This window comes from Ictidomys tridecemlineatus, chromosome 5 (assembly GCF_052094955.1).
Source record: "Ictidomys tridecemlineatus isolate mIctTri1 chromosome 5, mIctTri1.hap1, whole genome shotgun sequence".
Classification (NCBI taxonomy): Eukaryota; Metazoa; Chordata; class Mammalia; order Rodentia; family Sciuridae; genus Ictidomys; species Ictidomys tridecemlineatus.
This window is the reverse complement of record NC_135481.1, coordinates 113,620,601-113,641,512: the sequence shown is the minus strand read 5'-3', so window position 1 is coordinate 113,641,512 and position 20,912 is coordinate 113,620,601. Positions and strand designations below refer to the sequence as shown.

At 40.1% G+C, this 20,912-nt stretch overlaps 1 protein-coding gene across 21 annotated transcripts in view; it reads right to left on the bottom strand.

Moving 5' to 3' along the window:
- Unc79 (unc-79 subunit of NALCN channel complex) overlaps positions 1 to 20,912 on the bottom strand; it is a 270,058-nt gene that overhangs the window by 22,975 nt on the left and 226,171 nt on the right. For all 21 annotated transcript variants that reach the window (XM_040274610.2, XM_040274614.2, XM_078050764.1 and 18 more), the window contains 6 exons: positions 18,611 to 18,715; positions 11,675 to 11,752; positions 7,734 to 7,823; positions 4,745 to 4,920; positions 3,626 to 3,812; positions 2,093 to 2,290 (listed from right to left, as the gene is read on the bottom strand). In XM_040274610.2, the coding sequence (XP_040130544.1) occupies positions 2,093 to 2,290; positions 3,626 to 3,812; positions 4,745 to 4,920; positions 7,734 to 7,823; positions 11,675 to 11,752; positions 18,611 to 18,715 (834 nt within the window). The remainder of the gene's footprint in view (positions 1 to 2,092; positions 2,291 to 3,625; positions 3,813 to 4,744; positions 4,921 to 7,733; positions 7,824 to 11,674; positions 11,753 to 18,610; positions 18,716 to 20,912) is intronic.

The window sequence follows — 20,912 nt, the reverse complement described above, 5'->3', positions numbered from 1 at the left end:
AACATGAAAGTCAATTCCACTCCCAGTGATATACCGACTTAATATAATGAACTAGTCTACAGTCACAGGCACCTAATGCCCCTGTGCCCAGGAAGGCTTTCTGCATAATGGCCACAGGGAACCACAAAGAGTGGTGTTCATTCACCTCTAAAACTCAAACAGGAAATGGAATTTAAAAACCCTCCAGAGGTCTTGGAATTGTTGTTCCTTTATCATCTAACTCAAGGTTGCGGAGGGCACTCAGGCATTGACCTCACTAATCTGCACAGCCTAGGACTCACTCACACCGGAGGACAAAGCTTGGGTCATTTCCTCCACCTTGATCCTGTCTTCCCTGTTTCCCACAGGGAATGGCTGCTTAACTTACTGCAGATCTGCCTCTGAGGCTTTGTTCTCTACTGAACAAGGGAGCCATGAAATACAACAGTTCCAAAGTACAATGGATATGAGATCCCTCATCGGAAATGCCTGAGGCTGGATTTTTAATACTCCTGAAGGATTTTATCAGATAGGCTTATATTGTCCAACAAGATTTTCAGTATAAAATTAATTTAAATTCATTTGAAATATCATTTGTAAAAAATTCACTGGCAACACATAACATTTGGTATCAAAAAAGTAATGACAGCAGAAGGAGAGTTTTAATACCTAGATTAAAGTGTAAGATTCTAATTCACTGTTTTCCTGGGGGGGGGGTCTGGGGGGCAGGTACCAGGGATTGTACTCAGGGGTGCTCGACCACTGAGCCACCACCCCAGCTCTATTTTGTATTTTATTTAGAGACAGGGTCTCACTGAGTTGCTCAGTGCCTCGCTTTTGCTGAGGCTGGCTTTGAACTCGCCATACTCCTGTCTCAGCCTCTAATTTCAGTGTTTTATTTAAAATAACATAATAGAATGCTAGAATCTGTGATCCAATGAATTGGAGCAGTCAGAATTGTTTGTAAAGCCTAAAATTTTCAAATAATGTTCTTTACATTCAACTAAAACCTCTCCCTCTATAAAATTGCAACATGTGCTTCTCTAAAACAAAGAAAGGGCTTAACTGAAGAAAATGTATAATTCCCTTCCTAACTAGAGCTAAAAGAAAATATTTTCTAGATTAATATTCAATCAACTAAAAAATCATGTCCCAAATGCCTTTGGTGCACAGGGCAGTATGGTTTCGCGCACACTGGAATCATCAGATGGTTGCTCTGGGTCCCCCACTCCTTGTCCACTGGTGGTTCCCCTGTAAGCAAGACACTGGCTGCCGTCCTCCTGACTGAGCACCCTCCTCTGGCATAGCAACTGGAACCCAAAGACTCCTTGTAAATTCCTCCCATGCCCTCCAACTGACTCAGTGAGGACCAGCCTTATCAATGACGTGTGCTTAGGCTAAGCATGCAGTCTGGAGCAGCCCCTTTCTAAGGTGAGCCATAAATAGTAAAATGGACTTGAAATCTGGGGAGCAGTTTAAAAATCACTACTAAGGCAACCCAAAAAGGTAAGGCTCGTTTGGGCTGACTAGAATGAACTCCTGGGGTCAGTTTGCGCTCTTAAAAAGATGACCTAACTGGCTAAGATTTTCCCAAATTGCTTTGGAATCCAAAAATTGTTTGAATCTCCCTTTTAACCGTCTGACTTCATAGAACAATAAAACCTTAAAGGTCGAAATTTCATATAAAGTTTGTTTGGCATTAGGCAGGAAAAATAAAAATTGTTTGCTTTTTACTTTCTTTGGGTTTCTAAATACTTACAGTCTATGATATGATGTTTTGATACATATATATAATGTAGAATGACTAAGTGAAGATATTTAACATATGCATTACTTGTATGCTTATTTTTGGATGAGAACACTTAAAATATACCTCTTAGCAATTTTCAAGTGTCACCATGAAGTACAACAGATCTCTTGACTACCATTTGTGTTGTTTTCAACCAAATTCTTATGCAAGTAGAATGTCCATCTTATTAACAAAATAAATCCCTGACGTATTTACACAATCTGACCACTGAGATCTGTAAAAGAACAGGTGTCAGAAGGGACTGAGTGTGGTCTAGACATTATGAGACTGTATCCCAGAGGGGAGTCTTCTTTGAGAACTCACCACTTTGTTATGGGCCATTAGCTGGAGGATGCTGGGTGTCACCCTACTCCAAAACTCCAGTGCTGTCAATATTGCCGTGAAGCTGAATTCATTCTGATTTTGCACGTTCGTAGCTACGGCACTTTGTTCGCAGTATACCGTCCAGAGCTGAGCAAAGATGAATGCGTGGAAGAGGGAGCACATGTGGAGCACGGATGTCTGGAGAGGAGAAGACAGGGCACTGCTGCGGGCCTCTAGCAGCCTTGCCAGGGAGCACAGCCCTTGCACACAGGAGTTATCTCAGTTACAAACTCGTGACTCATCACCTTAGAACAGTCTGCTCTTCCTTGTAGGTGGGAGTGTGCTCAGAGAACAAAGCCTCTTTTCCAAGAGAGGGCATCGTCATTAGCAGAACAAATCTACTCACCCCCCTCGCTCTTTAATGAAACTGACATTCCTATCCGTAAACCATATCAGGAAGAATAATCATTCTACTGTTTTAGGATGTTTCCTCATCTGTAAAGTGGGAATAATTGTAGCCTGTTCCAAGAAGTGGAGTTAGGAGCAAACGAGGTAATACAGAACACAATTCCCAGCTCTTAATAATTACACTTGTAGCAGCAGCAGCAGCAGTAAGGGTTTTCCTTCCTCGCTGGTAAGGATTCATTGAGTAAGTACCTACAGCATACCAGGGACAGTACAAAAGACTTTCCAAAGATCACTTCTATCACTCTCAAATTACCCCCTCAATCTACTCTACAGATGGAACACAAGAGCTCAGAAAGGTTAAGTAACATACTCAAGCTCACAAAATTATAAGTACTTTGGTTAGGAATCAAACACAGATTTGGATTGAAATAGAAACTGATTGATTGCTTGATTTCTTTTGGCAACCATAGATGGGTGGGTGCTCCATTTTATCAGCTTGTCCTGGCCCAAAGCCCAACTTCCCCAAACCCACTGGGACCTCCCTGGACTCGTCTGAGCTCTGGAAAAGGATTTTGCCATTGTAGCTTGTTAGGAGTGTCTGGTTTGCACAAGCAGAGTCAGGATCAGTAGCTTACTTTATCCCCTTAAGTACATCACCTGTCTCTATGATTTACAAAGTTTCTCTGGGCAGGTGATTCCAGGGTGTGCTTTAGGGAGCTTCCACTAGCCTTCTTATTTTCATGTTGCATTTTCATGGACCCCTAGAGATTTTAATTGGAAAGAGTGCATGAAGAATTAGAGTATAAGTTTTTCTCCTCTTCAGTCTTGGTTTGGAAAACTGATCACAGAATTTTTATTATATTTCTAGCCTGGGAAGCCAACTCTTGCCTGCCTCCATAATTTATCTTCATAAAAGTAAGCCAGAAAACAATTTAGGGGGAAAAAAGACAGTCTGGGAATTTAAACAACTTTAAATAAGGCATTAGCACAAAGTTGCTTTTCTAATATCCACAGGAGGGCAAGTGACAAGATGCATTTACTTCTGAGAAGAAACATAATTGGCTGATAAGGGTTTCCATTAGCAATTTTGATGCACATGGTCCTAATCTTGCAGAAATCACTTACCTTTGATTGCTCTGGAAATCCAATCAGGATAACAATAAGATGGTCTGCAATATGGGAACCTGCATCCAGAGGTATGGGAAGGCAGGGAGAGGAGGCGTTCGGACACACTGCGTTATGAGTGAGGGAACCCAGAAGCAGCCATGACAGCAGACGGATGTGGGAGACACACTCAATGAATTCTTTAGGTCTGTTAGAGAAGAAGGATGTGTTAAAGATGAGTTTATGTTTTCTGTTTTGTTGGAGGCACATGAATGTTTATTGAAGGAAGAGATTAAAAATGAGGTCTTGCCAGCAATTACATAAAATATGACACCAAGGCGCTAGAGTATCAATCAAATGATGCATTTGTTTTCTTGTTTTTCACTCTAATCCTGCAGTTTAGCTTCTTGAGCAAAGAACGGCCATTGGTGGCAGAGGATTAAGTATCATTCCTCTGTGGCCTGGCTGCCTCTGACCTGCTTCTTTTGAACCCTTTCCTTTCTTCTCATCAGAAAGTTCTTCTCTGACATTCTCACTGGAGGGAGGGAACAGAGGAGCAGACATATACCTGGCTGCACAGTTTTCTGCACACAATTTTCTCCTCCTGCTCTCTTTACCACCCCCATCCTTTCCTCTACAGGAAGGCGGACCATGCAAAACAGCAGGCTCAAGTCTTCTCTGAGTTCCCAGGGAAACCTGCCTCTCCTCCAGCCCCCCTAGAGGCAGGAGCAGGGGCTTGCATCTCCTTGCACTATTTCATCCCTGCTGACACTTGGTTCCAGCTATAAACTAAGCTACTTAAGAGCATAGGCCATGCGAGTGCTAGAAATGTACCTATGGAATTATTTCACTAGTTGAAACTGAGCTAAAGTGATAACTCTGTTTTAAGTTTTCATCCTCCATGAGGATGATGGAGGTTTTCATATGTACAAGGGCAAGTTTCTTTTACTGGCAGCATCCCACAAGGTGCCCAAGGTTAGCAAGTAGGTATGGGGTGGGACCCTGATTTCCATCTTCCTAACCAATCATACTTGACTCTCATGACTCTTCAGTGCATGGCAAGCTCTGGATGAGCCCCAGGAGCCTCAGGGACATTTCTGGTCTTGTCTTCCTTCATCCCTAGAATAACAAGGGTCTCACCCTTGCTGCATGGCAGAAGGAGGGTGGTAGAGCCAAGGCAGATAACGGATCACGGCTTTGTTATCTCTGTGGTTGCCCCGGGAGATTTCCATAGCAGCAATCTGAGCCAGACCCACTTTGAGGTGTCCGCCAAATGTATCTTCATGCAGAGGCTGGGAGCACGTCTTCATGTGGCTCTGCAAAACCAAATGATATTTTGTGACTTTGGCAGACAGTGGAGACATGCCAGGCACTCTTCAAACATCAGGTTGTCCCTTCCCCTCCCATCACCACCTCAAACCCACAACCTGATTAAACTAAAATGGTTTCACATTGTTTTTAGGACCAAGTAGGGAATCATTCCTCAGCAGGACCTGTACAGCCAGAAAGTCTGATTCCTGCAGCCTCCACATCTCACCTCCACCCATCCCAGCTCTAGCTGCACTGGCTCTGCTGTTCCTCTGCCTGAAATACTGTCCCTGCCCTTTTCACCCATTTGTTCAGATTTTAGCTCAAGAGTTACTTCCCCTAGGAAGCCTTCCCTGAATTCCTTGGCTGGTCCATGCCACTGTCGACTCATTCTTTATACCAACTGTGAGTCATAATTTCACTTTGGTTTGTGTGAAATGTTCATTAAATTCAGCTTTCTAGTAGACTATAAGTTAAGTGGGGGCAGCAATTATGTCTGCTTTGGCTCACTACTGCAGCCCCAATGCTAGAACAGAGCTAGACATATTATAGGTGCTCAATACATATTTCTTAATTAATTTTGAAAGCTTTATGCTTAGTGTGGCTTAATGGGAAAATACAGTGAATTGGGACTTGAGACCCACTCCTGTCTTAACTAGCGACATGGCCTGAGAGAAACCACTTGCCCCTTGACCTTTCTGATCTGTTTCCTAATATGCAAGGTCAGATGGTTGGATTATGTCTACAGTTTCCAACCTTTTAATCATCATGGATCTTTTGTGTATGTGTGTGTGTGTGTGTGTGTGTGTGTGTGTGTGTGTCTGTGTGGTACTGGGGATTGAACCCAGGGCCTAGTGCATGCAAGGCAAGCACTCTACCAACTGAGCTATATACCCAGTCTATGTCTCTTTCTTAATATTTTTTGAAAATGTCTGCAAAACAATCTCAAAATGCTTTAGTAATAATCATTTCCTCTTATTTATGCATCAAAGTCATTTTAAGTGTGGGCACCTATATTCAGTAATTAGTAACCAGCATGTGACCAAATGGTAGGGGAGTTTTCTTAAAAATGACTGGGATTGGGGCTGGAATTGTGGCTCAGTGGTAGAGCACTTGCCTAGCAAGTGCAAGGCCCTGGGTTCGATCCTCAGCACCACACACAAATAAATAAGATAAAGATATAAAATGCATATTCTTGCTTTAAAAAAATGACTGGGGTTAAGCTGGGCACCTGTAATCACAGCAGCTCCAGAGGCTGAGACAAGAGGACCACAAATTAAAGCCAGCCTCAGAAAAAGCAAGGTGCTAAGCAATTCAGCAAGACCCTGTCGCTAAATAAAATGCAAAACAGGGCTAAGGATGTGGCTCAGTGGTCAAGTGCCCAAATTCAATCCCTGGTACCAGCCACCCCCCCCACCAAAAAAAATGACAGGTTTTACACATGATGAGAAATTTTCAGCTTATTTTTTAAATTATAATTATTAATGTGTTAATTGTACAAAATAGTGGCTTTCACTGTGATAATTTCACACATGCATATAACATACTCTGGTCATATCTACCTTCCCTGCTTCCCTATCTTTCCTCTCCTCCCACCTCCCCCGTGTCCCCTCTCACCTCTCTTATAATCCCCCTCCTACTTTCATGTCATTCTTTATTTTTCTTCTCTAGATTACACATAATGAGCTTAATTTTGATTCTCCTTTGCACCTAACATTTGCAAATTTATCACTGTACCAAGATCATCTAAGCAGCGTCTAAAAACTAAGCTCAGTGAAAAAGGAACCACATTTTTAGCTGTTGAACTTCTTGGATCACTAAGTTCTTGTTTATCAAAAAGAAATCATTCAGTGCTAAATTGCAATTTGGCTGCTCTTGGATCATGTTTGGATTCTCATCTGCCCTCCATCCAGGGCCTTCCTCAAGACTTTCAGATTATTAATCTTTTGGCTCCCTGGTTGAATCATGGAAGAGAAGTGGACCCATATCAGTTATTTATTCCACCTTGTAAAACAATCAATAAACTCAACAACTTCACTGAGATTTTGTCCATATGCAAATTAAATTTTGTTCTCTCCCCTTCTTTAATTATTTTCTTTTTAAAAATTTTTATTAGTTATTGATGGACCTTTATTTATTTATTTGTTTATACATGGTGCTGAGAATCGAACCCAGTACCTCATGCATGCTAGGCAAGTGCTCTACCACTCAGCCACAACCCCAGCCCCTCTTTAATTATTTTCTTGAAGAAGATAACTTCAATTGCAGATAAAAATAATAAATGGCTATGTCTGCATAAGGTGCTAGTGTGTAAGAAATTCTCTTTGCATACATTATTTTATATAAACCCTATAACAATCAGGCAAGGGAGGTGTCATAGACTCACTTTGCAAATGAAGAAACTGAAGCTCCAGGGAGTTAAATGACTCCATGTGGCGCAGTAAAAGGAGATGGATTGGGAGTCACAACAGCCTTAGGTTCAACTACTTATTAGTAGTGTCACCTTGACCAAAATGCTACATCAGACCAAGCCTCAGTTACTGAATTTGTAAAATGGGGATAATATTATAATAGGGATATTGTGAAACTGAATAAATGGCAAAAATAAAGGTGTGTACAAAGCTCATGTCATATGACTATCTTTCTTCTTTTCTTTTTTTGCAGAACTGGACTCTAGTTCTTCAGACCCCAAGATATGGGCTCATTTAACAATGTTCCAGCTGCCTCCCCAGGTACCAATAAATTCCCCACATGGTCTGTTTAATCCTTTAAAAACATCTTGCATTTAGTGAATCTAAGATATGAGCAGATGGGGTCCTACCTTCAGTCTGGTCAGCGTGTGCATGTCCGCCATGAAGTCCAGCACTTCACCAATGGACTGCCGCACGCACTCCATGGCTGCGGTCCCACACTGAAACACAAACACACGACTGGCCACAGCTGCATTTCTGTCCAACCCACTCTAGTTGTACCCTCTTTGCTAAGGACTTGTTGCATTTTCTGGATTTCTGACTCACTCTACCACCCAGCTTAGTCTGTGACTGTCTGCCCATGGTTTGGGCAGAAATTACTCAAAGGTTTGTGGCAGAATAAAGACACAGGGGCGCTTTCCAGGGGCAGAGTTAAATGCTGTTTCCCCTGGGTAATGACACTGATTTTTGCTTATTTTTAAGCTGGTCTGTACACATGAATCATACATAATGCCATTATCACCTCAAAACTACTGTTAACACTATCACTCTGGGGAAATCTAAAATGTAAGTAAAATGTGTTACCAAATTTCACCACCAGAATCTTATCTCTTTAAATGTGTGCACATATATATTACTAACTAAATATATATAAACATTCTTTTGCTGACTCAAAAATTCTTATGTTCAAGTCAAGTCGCTTACAACTTAACTTCATGTAGATAGTCGGGGCACTACTAAATAGACACAGGTATCCATGTCAAGTTCTTGCTAGAGATAGATAGGAAAAAGAAACAAAAATGGTCACCTTCTGTACATACCTAAAGTATGTTAGGGAACTTTTGAAGGAAAATAAAGCATGTTTGTGTTTGAGGTTATTAAGCGGCAGAGACCTGCCTTCTCGGGGAAATGCAGCAAATGTAGGATTATAAGCAAAGCAAAGGAAAATGAACAGACAGGCTGCTACATCAAAGCCGTATGAGAGAACCCACACATCAGGCCGGGTATAATGTGGATCAAAAGCAGGCAGTCTTTGAAGCGGTATGAATACCATGCTAAAGGCTTCTCTTGGCTTTCTTTAGGAAAATCTGGAACATTATAGACTTAACTAGCTCACCCAGTGGCTCTCATTTTCCTATATTCATGTAAATCTGCATAGCACTGAACTCTATCACCTCCTCTCTCTTCTAGAATGTTACGCTTGTCAGTTCTTCTGACAGGATAACAAACAGTAAAATAAGGCTAGTGGCAGTCTGTCAGAGTGTTTTCCAAGCATTTCATATGTTCTAAGGTTTTCTTCTTTTAATTTGAATCAAGTGAAGGAATTGTAAAAGGTTATTGTGTTCCTGCTTTTGCAATATGAATCCTTCTGTGCAAGGAGGATTTCCCCCTGGTTTATTCCATTTTCTTTGACCTTTCACACATCATGCAAATAGGAGCATAGACTCTGTTCTTGAATTTCTTGAAAGGGATTTGTTTCTTTCATAAGCAGTATTTTATACCAGTTCAACTAGGCAAATGTCACGGAAAGTCATTACCAGGAGCATTATTCAATATTCACCTTTTAAGTCTGAATCTCAAGAAATGAGAGCAAAGACTTTACTATTACATAGGTATTTTGTTCTAGAGACAGCAATTATGCCCAGTAAAAGCCTTAAAATCCACTTTTTATTCAGGATGTAGGGAGCCAGCTACATACACAAAACAAAATAGATAATTTACAATCCCTCTTTTTCTACTTTGTAAAGCAGAAGTATAACTTAGATGTGATATTTTTAAAAACAAAACAGAACATAAGGAGTCAAGCTCCATTTGTTTCATTTTCAATAGGAAAATGATGAAAAAGGAGTGGAAAAAATGTACTCTAACCTCAGAAACAGGAATTGAAGCAGAGCACACACAATTCTTCTTTAAAACATATTTGAGGTTTAAGTTACATTTCTTAATTATAGAAGAATGTATGCTCATTGTAGAAAATTTGGAAATACAAGTTACTAAAAAGAACAATTAAAATCACTGTAATCCTAATACTTGTTCTCCACCTCTTTGAAAACTAACCGTTAAAATTTCCTTTCAAGTTTTTTGATGCATATAAAAAAGCACACATATGCATAATATTTATAAGATTGAAACAACCTTTTGCTAATTTGCTTTTTAATTAAATCCATCACAAGCATTTTCCAATTACTTAAATATTCTTTGAAACATTGATTTAGTAGCTACATTGTAATAGTCAGATGTACCTAACTTTATTAAACAAAACTCTAATATTGGACACTTATTTTTGTTTCCATATTTTTGCTATTTTAAGAGATGCTGTACAACATAACCTGCTTATAAATCTTTTGATGCATATTTATTTTCTCAAACATATTCCTAGAAGTAGTTTGTTAAACTGTACTCTAGTAAAGTTGCTTTCACTACCACCAACAGCTAAAATGCTTGTTTCCCTTCACCATAAATAAGTTTAATCATCAAGAAAATTCTGGAATGGGGGTACCGGCCACAAGGTAAAAAACTTCAGTTATGCAAAATAAATAAGCCCTGGAACTCTACTGGGCAGCACAGTGCCTGCAGTTAGCAATGCTACCATGAACGTAAAATTTGTCACAGGGTTGATCTTATAATATATTAAGTTTTCTTATATATTAAGTGTTCTTATCATAATAATAATAAATAAGCAAATGGGGAGATGGCAGATAAGCAGAAATTGTGCTGTGACAGTTCCACAGGTATATTCCATCTCCAATCATCAAGCGGCATACATTAAGGACGCAGTGCTTTTTATATCTGTTCCCCCCCACCCAGCCAATTAAGGTCAACTAGACGCTAATAGAGGGATTTTTCCCTTCCCTTAAAGCAACTATTTTTAAAAAAGAAAAATAAATATACTGATTTACTAGCCAATTTTAATTTTTATATTTTCAAATATTCTTTTATTTTGCTTCACTTTTATTTTTATTTTATTAATTTGTAATTCATTGATTACATGTAAGGGTAAAAAGTTTCTTTCAAATGGCTTATTAACTGGTCCTTGGAAAGGTTCTATATGTGAATCCTACAACTGCTGCTTTGTTGTTGTTACTGAACATTTGCCTTCTACTTGCTGATTTCATTAAACCTTTTACATATTAGGGCTTTTTTTCCCAAACTATCATAGGTAGCAAATATTGAGTTCTAAAGCTAATCAATCAGGAACACTGAGGGTGTCGCAGAGGGACTGGCCACTTCCCAGAGCCACTTTTCTTCTTCCCTAGCACACAGGTAGATCACATTCCCCATCCTCTCTGGCTGTTAGATGTGTGTGCTCATGTGACTGGGCTCCAGCCAACAAAATGTGAGTAGAAGAAACATGCACTTCTAGACCTGACCCACGAAAATCTCCCATGTACCTCATTCTCTTCTCTTTCCCCAAGCACCAGTGAATGGCAGAGGACTGCAGATGGAGGAAGAAACCTGAGCCCTGAGCCCACGCGTGGTAGTTCCTTTCCCTTGACATCAGCGTGCTCACTTAAACCTCACAGGAACAATAAGTTTCTTTGGTGTTAAATTGCTGGGAATTGGGATTTTACCTCATAGCATCTTTCATTACCCTAATTACTACAAAGAATACTTAAAAAAAACTTATATCATTAAAAGTATAATAATTCTACTCCAGAAATCTATAAGGAGTAATCCAAAGTACAAAGATTTATGCACAAAGGTGTTCATTGCATATTAATTTCAATTGCAGAAAATAATAAAAAGTATCCAACAATAGGCAATGCTTGTTAATATTATTTTTAATAGATATTATAGGCAACGAAATCTACGCATTACTAACTACATGGCTGGTACTGTTTGAATATGCTTTACATGAATCGTCCCAGTCACCCTCAGCCTGTACCTTAGGCCCAGTTATAGCTTATTCTACATATGATGCAAATCAAAGAATCATAGGTTAAATAATTTCGCAAAATCACACAGCTAGTAAAAGCAGGCCTCAAACCCTGGTGTGACTCTAAAGCCTACATTCATAACCACTATTTTATGAAAGACAAAAATGCAGACAATTAATTTGGTCAGGACTTACTCCAGGGACAGAGGCTATCATCTGCTTGCTCAGGATTGTTGATTCAGCTAGTTTGGTTCCAGCATCTGCACAAATAAACTAATAAAAAAGAAAGGATAATTATTTTTAAGAGTATTTGGACAGTAATAAGTAATTTGTAATTTTATTAAAATGGCTTAAACTCATTAGTGTTTACTTTCTTGACAGTCCGCCCTAGATACCTCAGTTAATCATGTTAATCATGACAGTTCATTCCTATCAGCATAGAAATTGCATGAGCATGCAGATTTTACTTTGCCCAGAAAACCCAGGTGGTATTGAAATGGTGCGTTCAATCGTGGAAGAAATAAAAGATGTCAACATTGTCAGAGTTACTCTGGAGTCAGTCTATTTATTATCCCCCCACCCTGAGAGGCACTTGAATTCAGGGGTGCTCTATCACTAAGCTACATTCCCACCCTTTTTATTTTAAGACAGGGTCTCACTAAGTTGCCCAGGTTCGCCTCAAACTTGCAATCCTCCTGCCTCAGCTCCCCCCACAAGTCACTCATTCTATTTATTCTGTAGCACTTTTTGGCAGTTACTATTAGCAAGGTTTCATAGGTTTTCATGATGTCTGTCATTACAGTATGTATTCAGAATGAAAATAGAAAGTCAGCTTCAGAGCAAGTGCTCTGCCTATTTCATCCCCTCCAAGGATCCTTGGTGTCTTGTCTTCCTCCCTCCACTTCATTCACATGTCTCCTCTGGGCCGAGAATAACACCAGTCATGCTCCATATACCCACATGACTTTTTACATGTCTACTGCAAGAGCCATCACATTAGACGGTGGCGACCTAACAGTCTATTTCTCAGCTGGCCACAAGCTTCTCAAGAACCCAGCCTTCAAGTACCTCTCCTCGGCACGAGCTAATGTCTGGCATCCCAGAGGGGCTCAGCAAGAGTTTAAGAAAGAAGCCAATTAATTCTGACTTGAGATCATACTGAAGATAGATGTGCCAGATTACAATTTAATTTGCTTCCTTACAGATTTTGGCAGGTGTTTCCCACTTAATGTAACATCCAACTATTTACTTATAGTTTTGGGAAAGAAGTTAAACAAGGTCTGAAAAGTTGGCTATGAGACATTTACTCCTGTTTAATTTTTCTTCCTTGGCCTTTGGCCAGTGACCCTTTGAGATCTGAAGCTGCTATGCAGAGTCCAGAAGCTTTGAAGAAGTTTTGACACCAAAGAGCTCTTCCTTATCATCTATGCAGAAGGCACAGGGAAGCTGGGTGCAGCCAGGTAGGCTTCTTCCCTGCAAACTGGGAGGAGTAACACAGACTAGGGTCACACAGAAAATCTCAGGGAGGCCTGCTGAGGAGCTCTAGAACAAGTGAACAGAAACTAGTATATTGTCTGGCTAAGTAGGGGCCCAAGTCTAAGCACTATTCTTGGGCAGCAGGTTTGGGCTAACAAGGCAAAAGCCTTCTGAGGCCAGGAGCCCTGAGAATTCTTGCATAATGACTAAGAACTGGTCTTCAACTTTGGGATATGTGGTTTTTCATGAAAGGTGTTTAGGTACAGGTAACCAGGCTTGAGGCAGAGGGTAGCAGGCAGAGCTGTCCTGGGAGTTGCATGACAGAAGTGGATACCAGATCTCCTCATTAACATTTTGTCATTTCCATTTGTCTCAAATGCTATTACTGAATGTGAGTAATGTACTAGACCAGCTACTCTGAATCTGGAAAAGAAAGTAGCAGCTGGGATTATCCTGGGAAGCCTAAAAATTTCTATTATCTTATTCAGGTATGCTTATGTCTTTTCACTTAACTTAGATTTATTCTAATGCTGTATAAGGAAAAGTGACTAAATCAGGTTTAAGAACTGTGAAGCTTTTAACTTTGGCCAAAACCTGTAAGTGAAAAAATAGAACAATAACACTTGATAGAAGGACCAAGGGAAAAGCAGCAGGAGCACCCCAACTTGACCTCCTGACAGATGCTGCATGTTTTCACAGAGACAGTATTTTCCAAAGCTCTCTGAGTCTGCAATTGGAAGCAAATGACTTATACCTAAGTCCAAAATCTTAGTCAGGACACCAGCATTCATTTTAACTAATTTATTTACAACAGAATTGCAACTGCACAGCTAAGAGAGGCTACAGGGAAGACAGAGTACACCTAATGCATGAGGTATGGGGTGCTTAGAGTTGTTCCTTTATGTATGCTTCAAAGTCTGGGCCCCCCCAATGGGTGCTTGCATGCCTGGTGGCCCTTGATGGCAAGACAGGATCTGCAAAGAAGTAAAACATTCAAGCACCATTGTGTGCCTTCAGCAGGCACCTTCGCCACCTGCCACTCTCAGTAAACCAGACTAAGGACATTGTGAGCTCCTCAACAGCATGTAAGCAGTCACCACCTGTCAGATCTGTGATGACTTGTGCAAGTCCAAATCAATCAAAAATTACCCTAAAGTAATGGAGGTGCCTCAAAGAGCCCAGCATATGAATGTCTTTACTTCATTATGGCTGCCAACCACAACTGTAAAGAACTCCACCAGATCTGCACAGAACTGCTCCAAGTATAAAGATACGACTAAATAAAATCAGAGTGGGGAATGATAATTGCTGTAGAAAGAAGAATTCCATACTTTCAGAGAGAGAAATATGACACTGAAATATGCACTCCTCCAGGAGTACAAAAGAACACAAAAGAAACATGATATCCATTATGTGTCATTACTAAATTCATTATCAAAATGATACCCAAAATAGTATCTCCACCTCTCATCCCAGAGAGTGATTAGATTATGATGAACCTAACTGATATGAACAACTCCACTCAGCAGTGACTGTGAATTAGAGACAACAGTCGTGCCACTGCCATTTCTTTGTCATCCAGCCCACAATCAATCTATTTTTAAAAGAAAACCTTTTACCAACATGACTTCTCATAACTTGAATATGCAGGTATATCCCACAGAGTGGGAGTGGTACATGCAAATTAGCAGAATATCTACTCTTGAACCATAAAAGAGCTGGGGGAAATTCATTTTGACTTGAACTTAGTTTTTATGATGATTTTCAGTAGATTATTGCTCTATTATGAATGTTTTCCTTTAATCCATCTCAAGAACAATTAGAATAATCTCTCATACATCAAATATCTATAGCAAACCAGCAGAAGACAAATGTTTAAGCCAAGGAAAAAATGTTACTAGATTTGAATTAAAAAATAACATGACAGTCCATCTGTCCCAAGTATAGATGGAGAAATGTGGCTTAGTGGTTGACAATTTTAGATTCTGAAAAGGGTCACTTTTTTTTCTATTTGTCAAATTACTTCCTGTCTGGGTGCCTCTTTTTCTTTGGGGGGGGGAAATTCCACTTGAGAATTTAAGATTACCTGATTTCACTGAAAGAAATATAACAGCAACAGCAAACAAATAATAACAGACAACCACAAGGAGAGGCTGGGCAATCTCCCCTAATGTCAGACCCAGGCAGACTTGGTGGGAATTAAAAATCAGACTGGTGGCTGGAACATAGCTTGGCTTAGTTGGTAGAGTACTTGCCTCGCATGCACAAGGCCCTGGGTTCAATCCTCAGCACCACAAAAAAAAAAAAAAAAAAAAAAAAGCAAATTGGTGGTACCTGTTACTGCCTTGGAATGTTTAGATTTGGTAACCCCACATTCCTTGGGCAAGAGTTCCAGTGTCCTCTGAAGGGTTTCTTGTACTGCTAGAGTGTCTGGTAAACAACAAAGGTATGGCCTGCCTGAGAAGACCGTAAGGTTCCACCTCAGTAAATGTACCCGTCTACTAAGGTACGAATTAGAGAAGTAGATGAAACAAACAGTGGTTCCTCACAGGGTAAAAGAGTCGCTGGTGAGCCCAAGGCTGGGACAACTGAGTCTTCTGAGTGATGGAACCAGTGTTCATGGGGTTCACTGGGGTAGTTTTCCTCCCAATTATTCTTTTCTTTTCTGTTTTCCAAGGGCATTTTCAGCTAAACAGACATGCCTCTACTGCCTTCAGACTGGCCACTGATGATCCATGAAGAAAGTCTGGCTTCTCTGGAACCATTCTGTCTGTGCTGTAAGCCTGGTTGTCCAGGTGCCAGAAACTGACAGTGCCCATCAGTAAAGAGAACGCTTCCCTTGAGTCCAGCCTAGAGCCTCCAGCCTAAGAGGAGCTATGGGAGAGCAGGCTGCCACCTCCATCATCCTCCTGAGAATAGTATGAGGGTCCAGGCAATCAAGGACAAGAAAAAAGGAACTAGGAAACTCACAGAAAGATGCTCTGGTCATGAAGAGGGATAAAGGTGCTCCTCCCTTACCCCATGGAGGACTCCATAATTTGTGCAGAAGCCTTGGGTGGGAAAGGGAACTACTCTGTTCTCAAGGTATGCCTCCCTTTCATTCTCTCATTAATAATGGAAATGATTTACTCTAAGAGGTTATAAAAGAAGGATGTGTTACTTCAAAACGGTAAGATTTTTAACTTTTTTTTTTGCCATAAAAGGATGAAACATTATTCAAAAAGTTGTACATCATGGGCAGAAACTTAAAATGTCTTCAAAACACTTCTCCAATCTGAATAATTTTACAACTTGACTTTTTAAATTTCACAATTCAATGACTGTGTGTGTGCGCACATACATATTTAAGATAAAAGTGTTACATTTGAAACAGAAGGTGAAATTCATAAAAAACACTTAGAAATGTCTACTTTTGCCTTCTTTCTTCCTAAAGCTAATTTGTTTTTGTTATTTATTCACCTAATTGTGATGCAATAATCACTGTTTTCATAGTTTCCTTAAGCATTAAGTAATTTAAACTGCCAGTGTTCTTTTGCTGTTTAGTGACAGGTGCTTATTATGGTTGACTAACGTACTTCATAGAAATCCAGCCCCCAGCAGTTACCGTGTGGGATGCCAGACCCCAAGGAGATCAGCCACACAGAACTGCTTTTGCTCAAGACTGAGGTCTACAGGAAAGCACCCTCAGGGCCCCGAAACCTAGTTTTGTTTTGGGTGCACATCCACCACTGAAATGCCATCAGCACTTGCAGACACTGCCAATGCTACCCTTAAATCCCTCCTGGGCTATTTCACTAAAGCCTGTGCACCTGCCCCTCCTCCAGGGGAGAGCCTGTTCATCTTTAAGGTCAGCTTTACTTGTACTCGAAGATAGCGCTACTGAGGTTATGTGAGTAGGAGTGGCTGCTGGTAACAACCCGCTGAGAAATCCAGTCTGTCTCTCCTTAGGAGCACAGATACTTTCTGATTGTGTCCTTGCTTCTGTCTTCCTCCTGGGCTATACAATGAAAGTGGTATACATTGAAAGAACACCAACTTTTTACTAAATCTCAGGCTTATGAGAAAAACTCAATTCTGATCCTAATGATTAGTGTTTAGTGGGAAAGTCAGGGAACCATGCAGGGGATATCCCATGGTAAATGACAAGTGTGGTTCTCCTCTTCTCTACCAGGTAAACTTGAACTTCTGTGTGTCCTTCAACGTCCACATGGTCCCTTTTGGACACCAATTTCTAACTCAGCATATGTCTCTTATTACCTACCTATACACTATGTTTAAAGTTTTGGTTACATATCAACTTCACCTACTAGAGTCTAAACTCCTGGAGGGAAAGGACCTCATATGGCACATCTGTCTCTTCCCCATCATCCTGCAATAGCACCTGCATGTTTCAAGATTCATAATGGCTTAACATAAAATAGATGTTCAATTAATCAATTAAATGTTCCCTTTGCCTTTATCTCTCCACATCTTAGCTCTCTTTCTAGTTCCTTGATGTGAAGCTCCCAATTTCCTTCAGGCATTTAACCTCTAACTGGCAGGCCCAGACTCTGGAACTGGCCTTAATGCTAATCCAGGGAGAATGGAAACCGCTGTGATTTGGCTAGTGGGCACTTTGTGCAATGGCCATCTGAATGATACCCTGATCCACTGCAGCTCATGGCTTTAAGTCCAGCCTCAGCTCCTGGAGTGGAGGCAGGGGCCCAGTTTACTAGATGCCTGTGGACTCCTCTAACGCTACCGGCCTGCTTGTGCTCAGTTCCATCCTCATGTCATTGTCCCTAAATTTACTCTAACTTCCTGCCTCTGTCTCCCCTATTGTTTGAAGCTAATCAAGCTCTGGGCCAAACCCCAACTCCAGGCCAAAAAAAAAATTTGTCTGCACCCACTAATCCTTTGTGACCCAACTCAAATGCCACTTCTTCTGAAGTCCTCCCTGATTTCATACCATATGAGACGGGATCACTCCTGCTTTCAAATTCCCCACAAACCGTTTACCTCTCTCTCTTATGGCACCCGTCACAGCCTGTCTCAGGTGATCAAAATCTGTCTGCTTGTCTTGGATGCTGAGTTAAGGTCACTGAGGATGCATGTGTCCTCAAAGCAACACCCAAAAGCATGATGACAGCTGATTCTCCAGAGTCTGCCTCAGTGATCTTGCGATAGCTGATTTACATCCACCTACACCTTGACTGGACCAGCACATCCTGTTATTTACAGTATCTGGCCTGGCTCACCTCACCTTCCAGAACATTCACTGACTCAGCCACACTGAGCGGACTCTGTGATCACTCTGGAGCCTGCTGCCCCATGTTTTGCTTCGTTTGGCCTATCTCCGCTCTGGTGAGGGAGCTCCCCCTCCAACCTCCTGGATTACAAATTTCTCGAGGATAGAAACTATCCCCTCATTCTTCTTTTGTCCCTCACAGAAGCAGTTCCTCACTAGGGTCAAAACTAATGCTTCTTTTTCTTCTGTTTAAGCCGGTGAAAGTGCCGAGTGCATCATATTTATTAGAACTTCGGCTCATATACAATATATTATTTCTCATCTCTGAACAAAGGCACCTGGCACTTATGCATCTGCCCCTCATCTCTTAATCTTTCCAAGTATGCATGGACCCCATAAAGCATTTTACAAACACAGCATAAGCCTACCTGGACAAGCAGAAGGAGGTTTGTATCTGGCAAAGGAGATTTGAGCTTCAGGGCCTGTAGAAGTTCTAGAACAACACTACGAGATAAGTAGAATTTATCCCGTTCCTGGAAAAAAACAAAACAGCAAAGGTAAGTGATTTAAAAATGTAGTTAGAGTAGATATATGTCAAAGAGCTTCCCCAAATTCCAAGATCAGAAATAAGAATATTTTAAAAAGCACAGCTGTGCTGAAGAAATCAAATTAAAGCAAGAAAGAAAAAAGGCATTTTTGCATGCATAATGAGTTTACTGAAGCAATAAGGACACATAATTTAATGGGTATGAAGTGATAGACTGTTTCTTAAATATAAAACCATAGGATTTGGTACTCAGTCTTAAGAAAAAGAGTCCAAAAACTGCAACAATTAAACAAATCTAAAGTATTTTTCAATACAAAATGAGTTAGAGAGAAACTCATGTAACTGTTTAAAAAGTTCCATATTTTCTCCAAGGAACTCATTTTTTAAGTGGACTATTTCAAGCATACAGAAAAAGAAAGAGAATGGAATATGTCGTATACCTACCCCCATCTTGCCAAACAGTATCATTTGCTTTATTTAATTTAGCCTTTTCAAAATGATAAATGAAACATTACAGAAACAGTTGAATATATCTATAGAGTACCCTTCTTTTTCTTCCTCCCTTCTTCAAAGTAGGCACCATTCTGAATCTGTTGCTTAATCTTTCATGTATGTTTTCACACTTTGACTATATACATACCTCCAACATAGAATATTGTTCCATTTTTAAAAAAACTTTCTACAATGGTATCATATTGTGCATAATGGTGACTTTGCTACATAAGTTTTTTTAAGAGAAAGAGAAAGAATTTTTTAATATTTATTTTTTAGTTTTTGGTGGACATAACATCTTTATTTTATTTTTATGTGGTGCTGAGGATCAAACCCAGCGACCCACGCATGCCAAGCAAGTGCGCTACCACTTGAGCCACATCCCCAGCCCACTACATAAGTTTTAAAAATAATCCCTACTAATAGACGTAGCTCTCAACTCAGCAGCTTAATAGCATTTTTATTGTATGAATATAGCAATATTCATCAATCAGTCCTGCTATTGATAGCACATTGGATTGATTTTAATTTTATGAATCTTTTTTATTGTCAAGTATAACACACATGCAGAAAAGTACATAAAATATAAGCATACAGTTAAGTGGATCAAGATGGATTGAACACTCATGTAATTGCCACCCAGAGATGAAAACAGCACGTTGCAATTCCCTTTCAAGGGCCTGGGAGTCCTTCCTTGATCCTTCCATAAGTAAGTAATAGAGTTCCTGTGGGTCTGTGTTCAGGATCTTTCCCCGCTATTCACTTTCACTCACATCTTGCCTCCTTGTATGTCTGTTATTGTTGACTGTATGCAGGATGCTCCATTTAAAAATTATTTGTAGAAATAACTTGCAGCTAAAATGTTACCTTCCTTCCAAGAGCTTTCAGTTTGCTTTTTGCCAGGTGCATGGCAAATCAAGGTTACCTTCATCTACATACAGGCTTGTAATATCTTACCTTGGGTTTGACACTAAGCTGTGCCCACTGAAGACAAGTATACTTCTAAATTATCTGTACTTTGTGGTCCCAAGCAAAGATGTGTGGGTTGAGGGATGTGGTATCAGGGTTCCCACTCTTGTTATGTCCCCCAACTGACTTTCTTCTCCCTAGCCTCACGCAGCTTCCAAAATTGCAACTGAGCCTCTCAACCAGATCTTTTAGATCAACAAACACCCACAGGGCAAAACTGACCTTCAGTGTGAGGCTTGCAACCCTGTGTTTCAGGGTTCTCCGAGATCCTGGCCTCACAATTCCTCTGTATGTGATTAGAATTTTGATAGTTTTAAGAAGTTTAAATGAAAATGTGCACTTTTAAAAAAACTTTTTTTAACGTTAAATGGGAAGATAGGTGCAAATTACCTAGCTCATCATTAAAATTACAGATTATTCTGAAAGAACTATCTTTATTAATTGGTTCGTGTCCTTGAAGATAGGATCTCTCCATTTATTCAACGTTCTTCAATAAAATTTTCTGGTTGTCTCATTCTTGCACATTCTTGTTAGATTTTTTTTTGTTGCCACAACAAATGAAATTTAAAGTACATTTTTATAATCACATGTGGCTTAACATTAAAATGCGTCATTTCTGGGTATTCATTTGTATCTAGCATCCTTTATGAACTCTGTTGTAAATTCTAAAAAGGTGTCTATAGATTCTCTTTGGTCCATTTGCAATCACATCACCTAGGGAA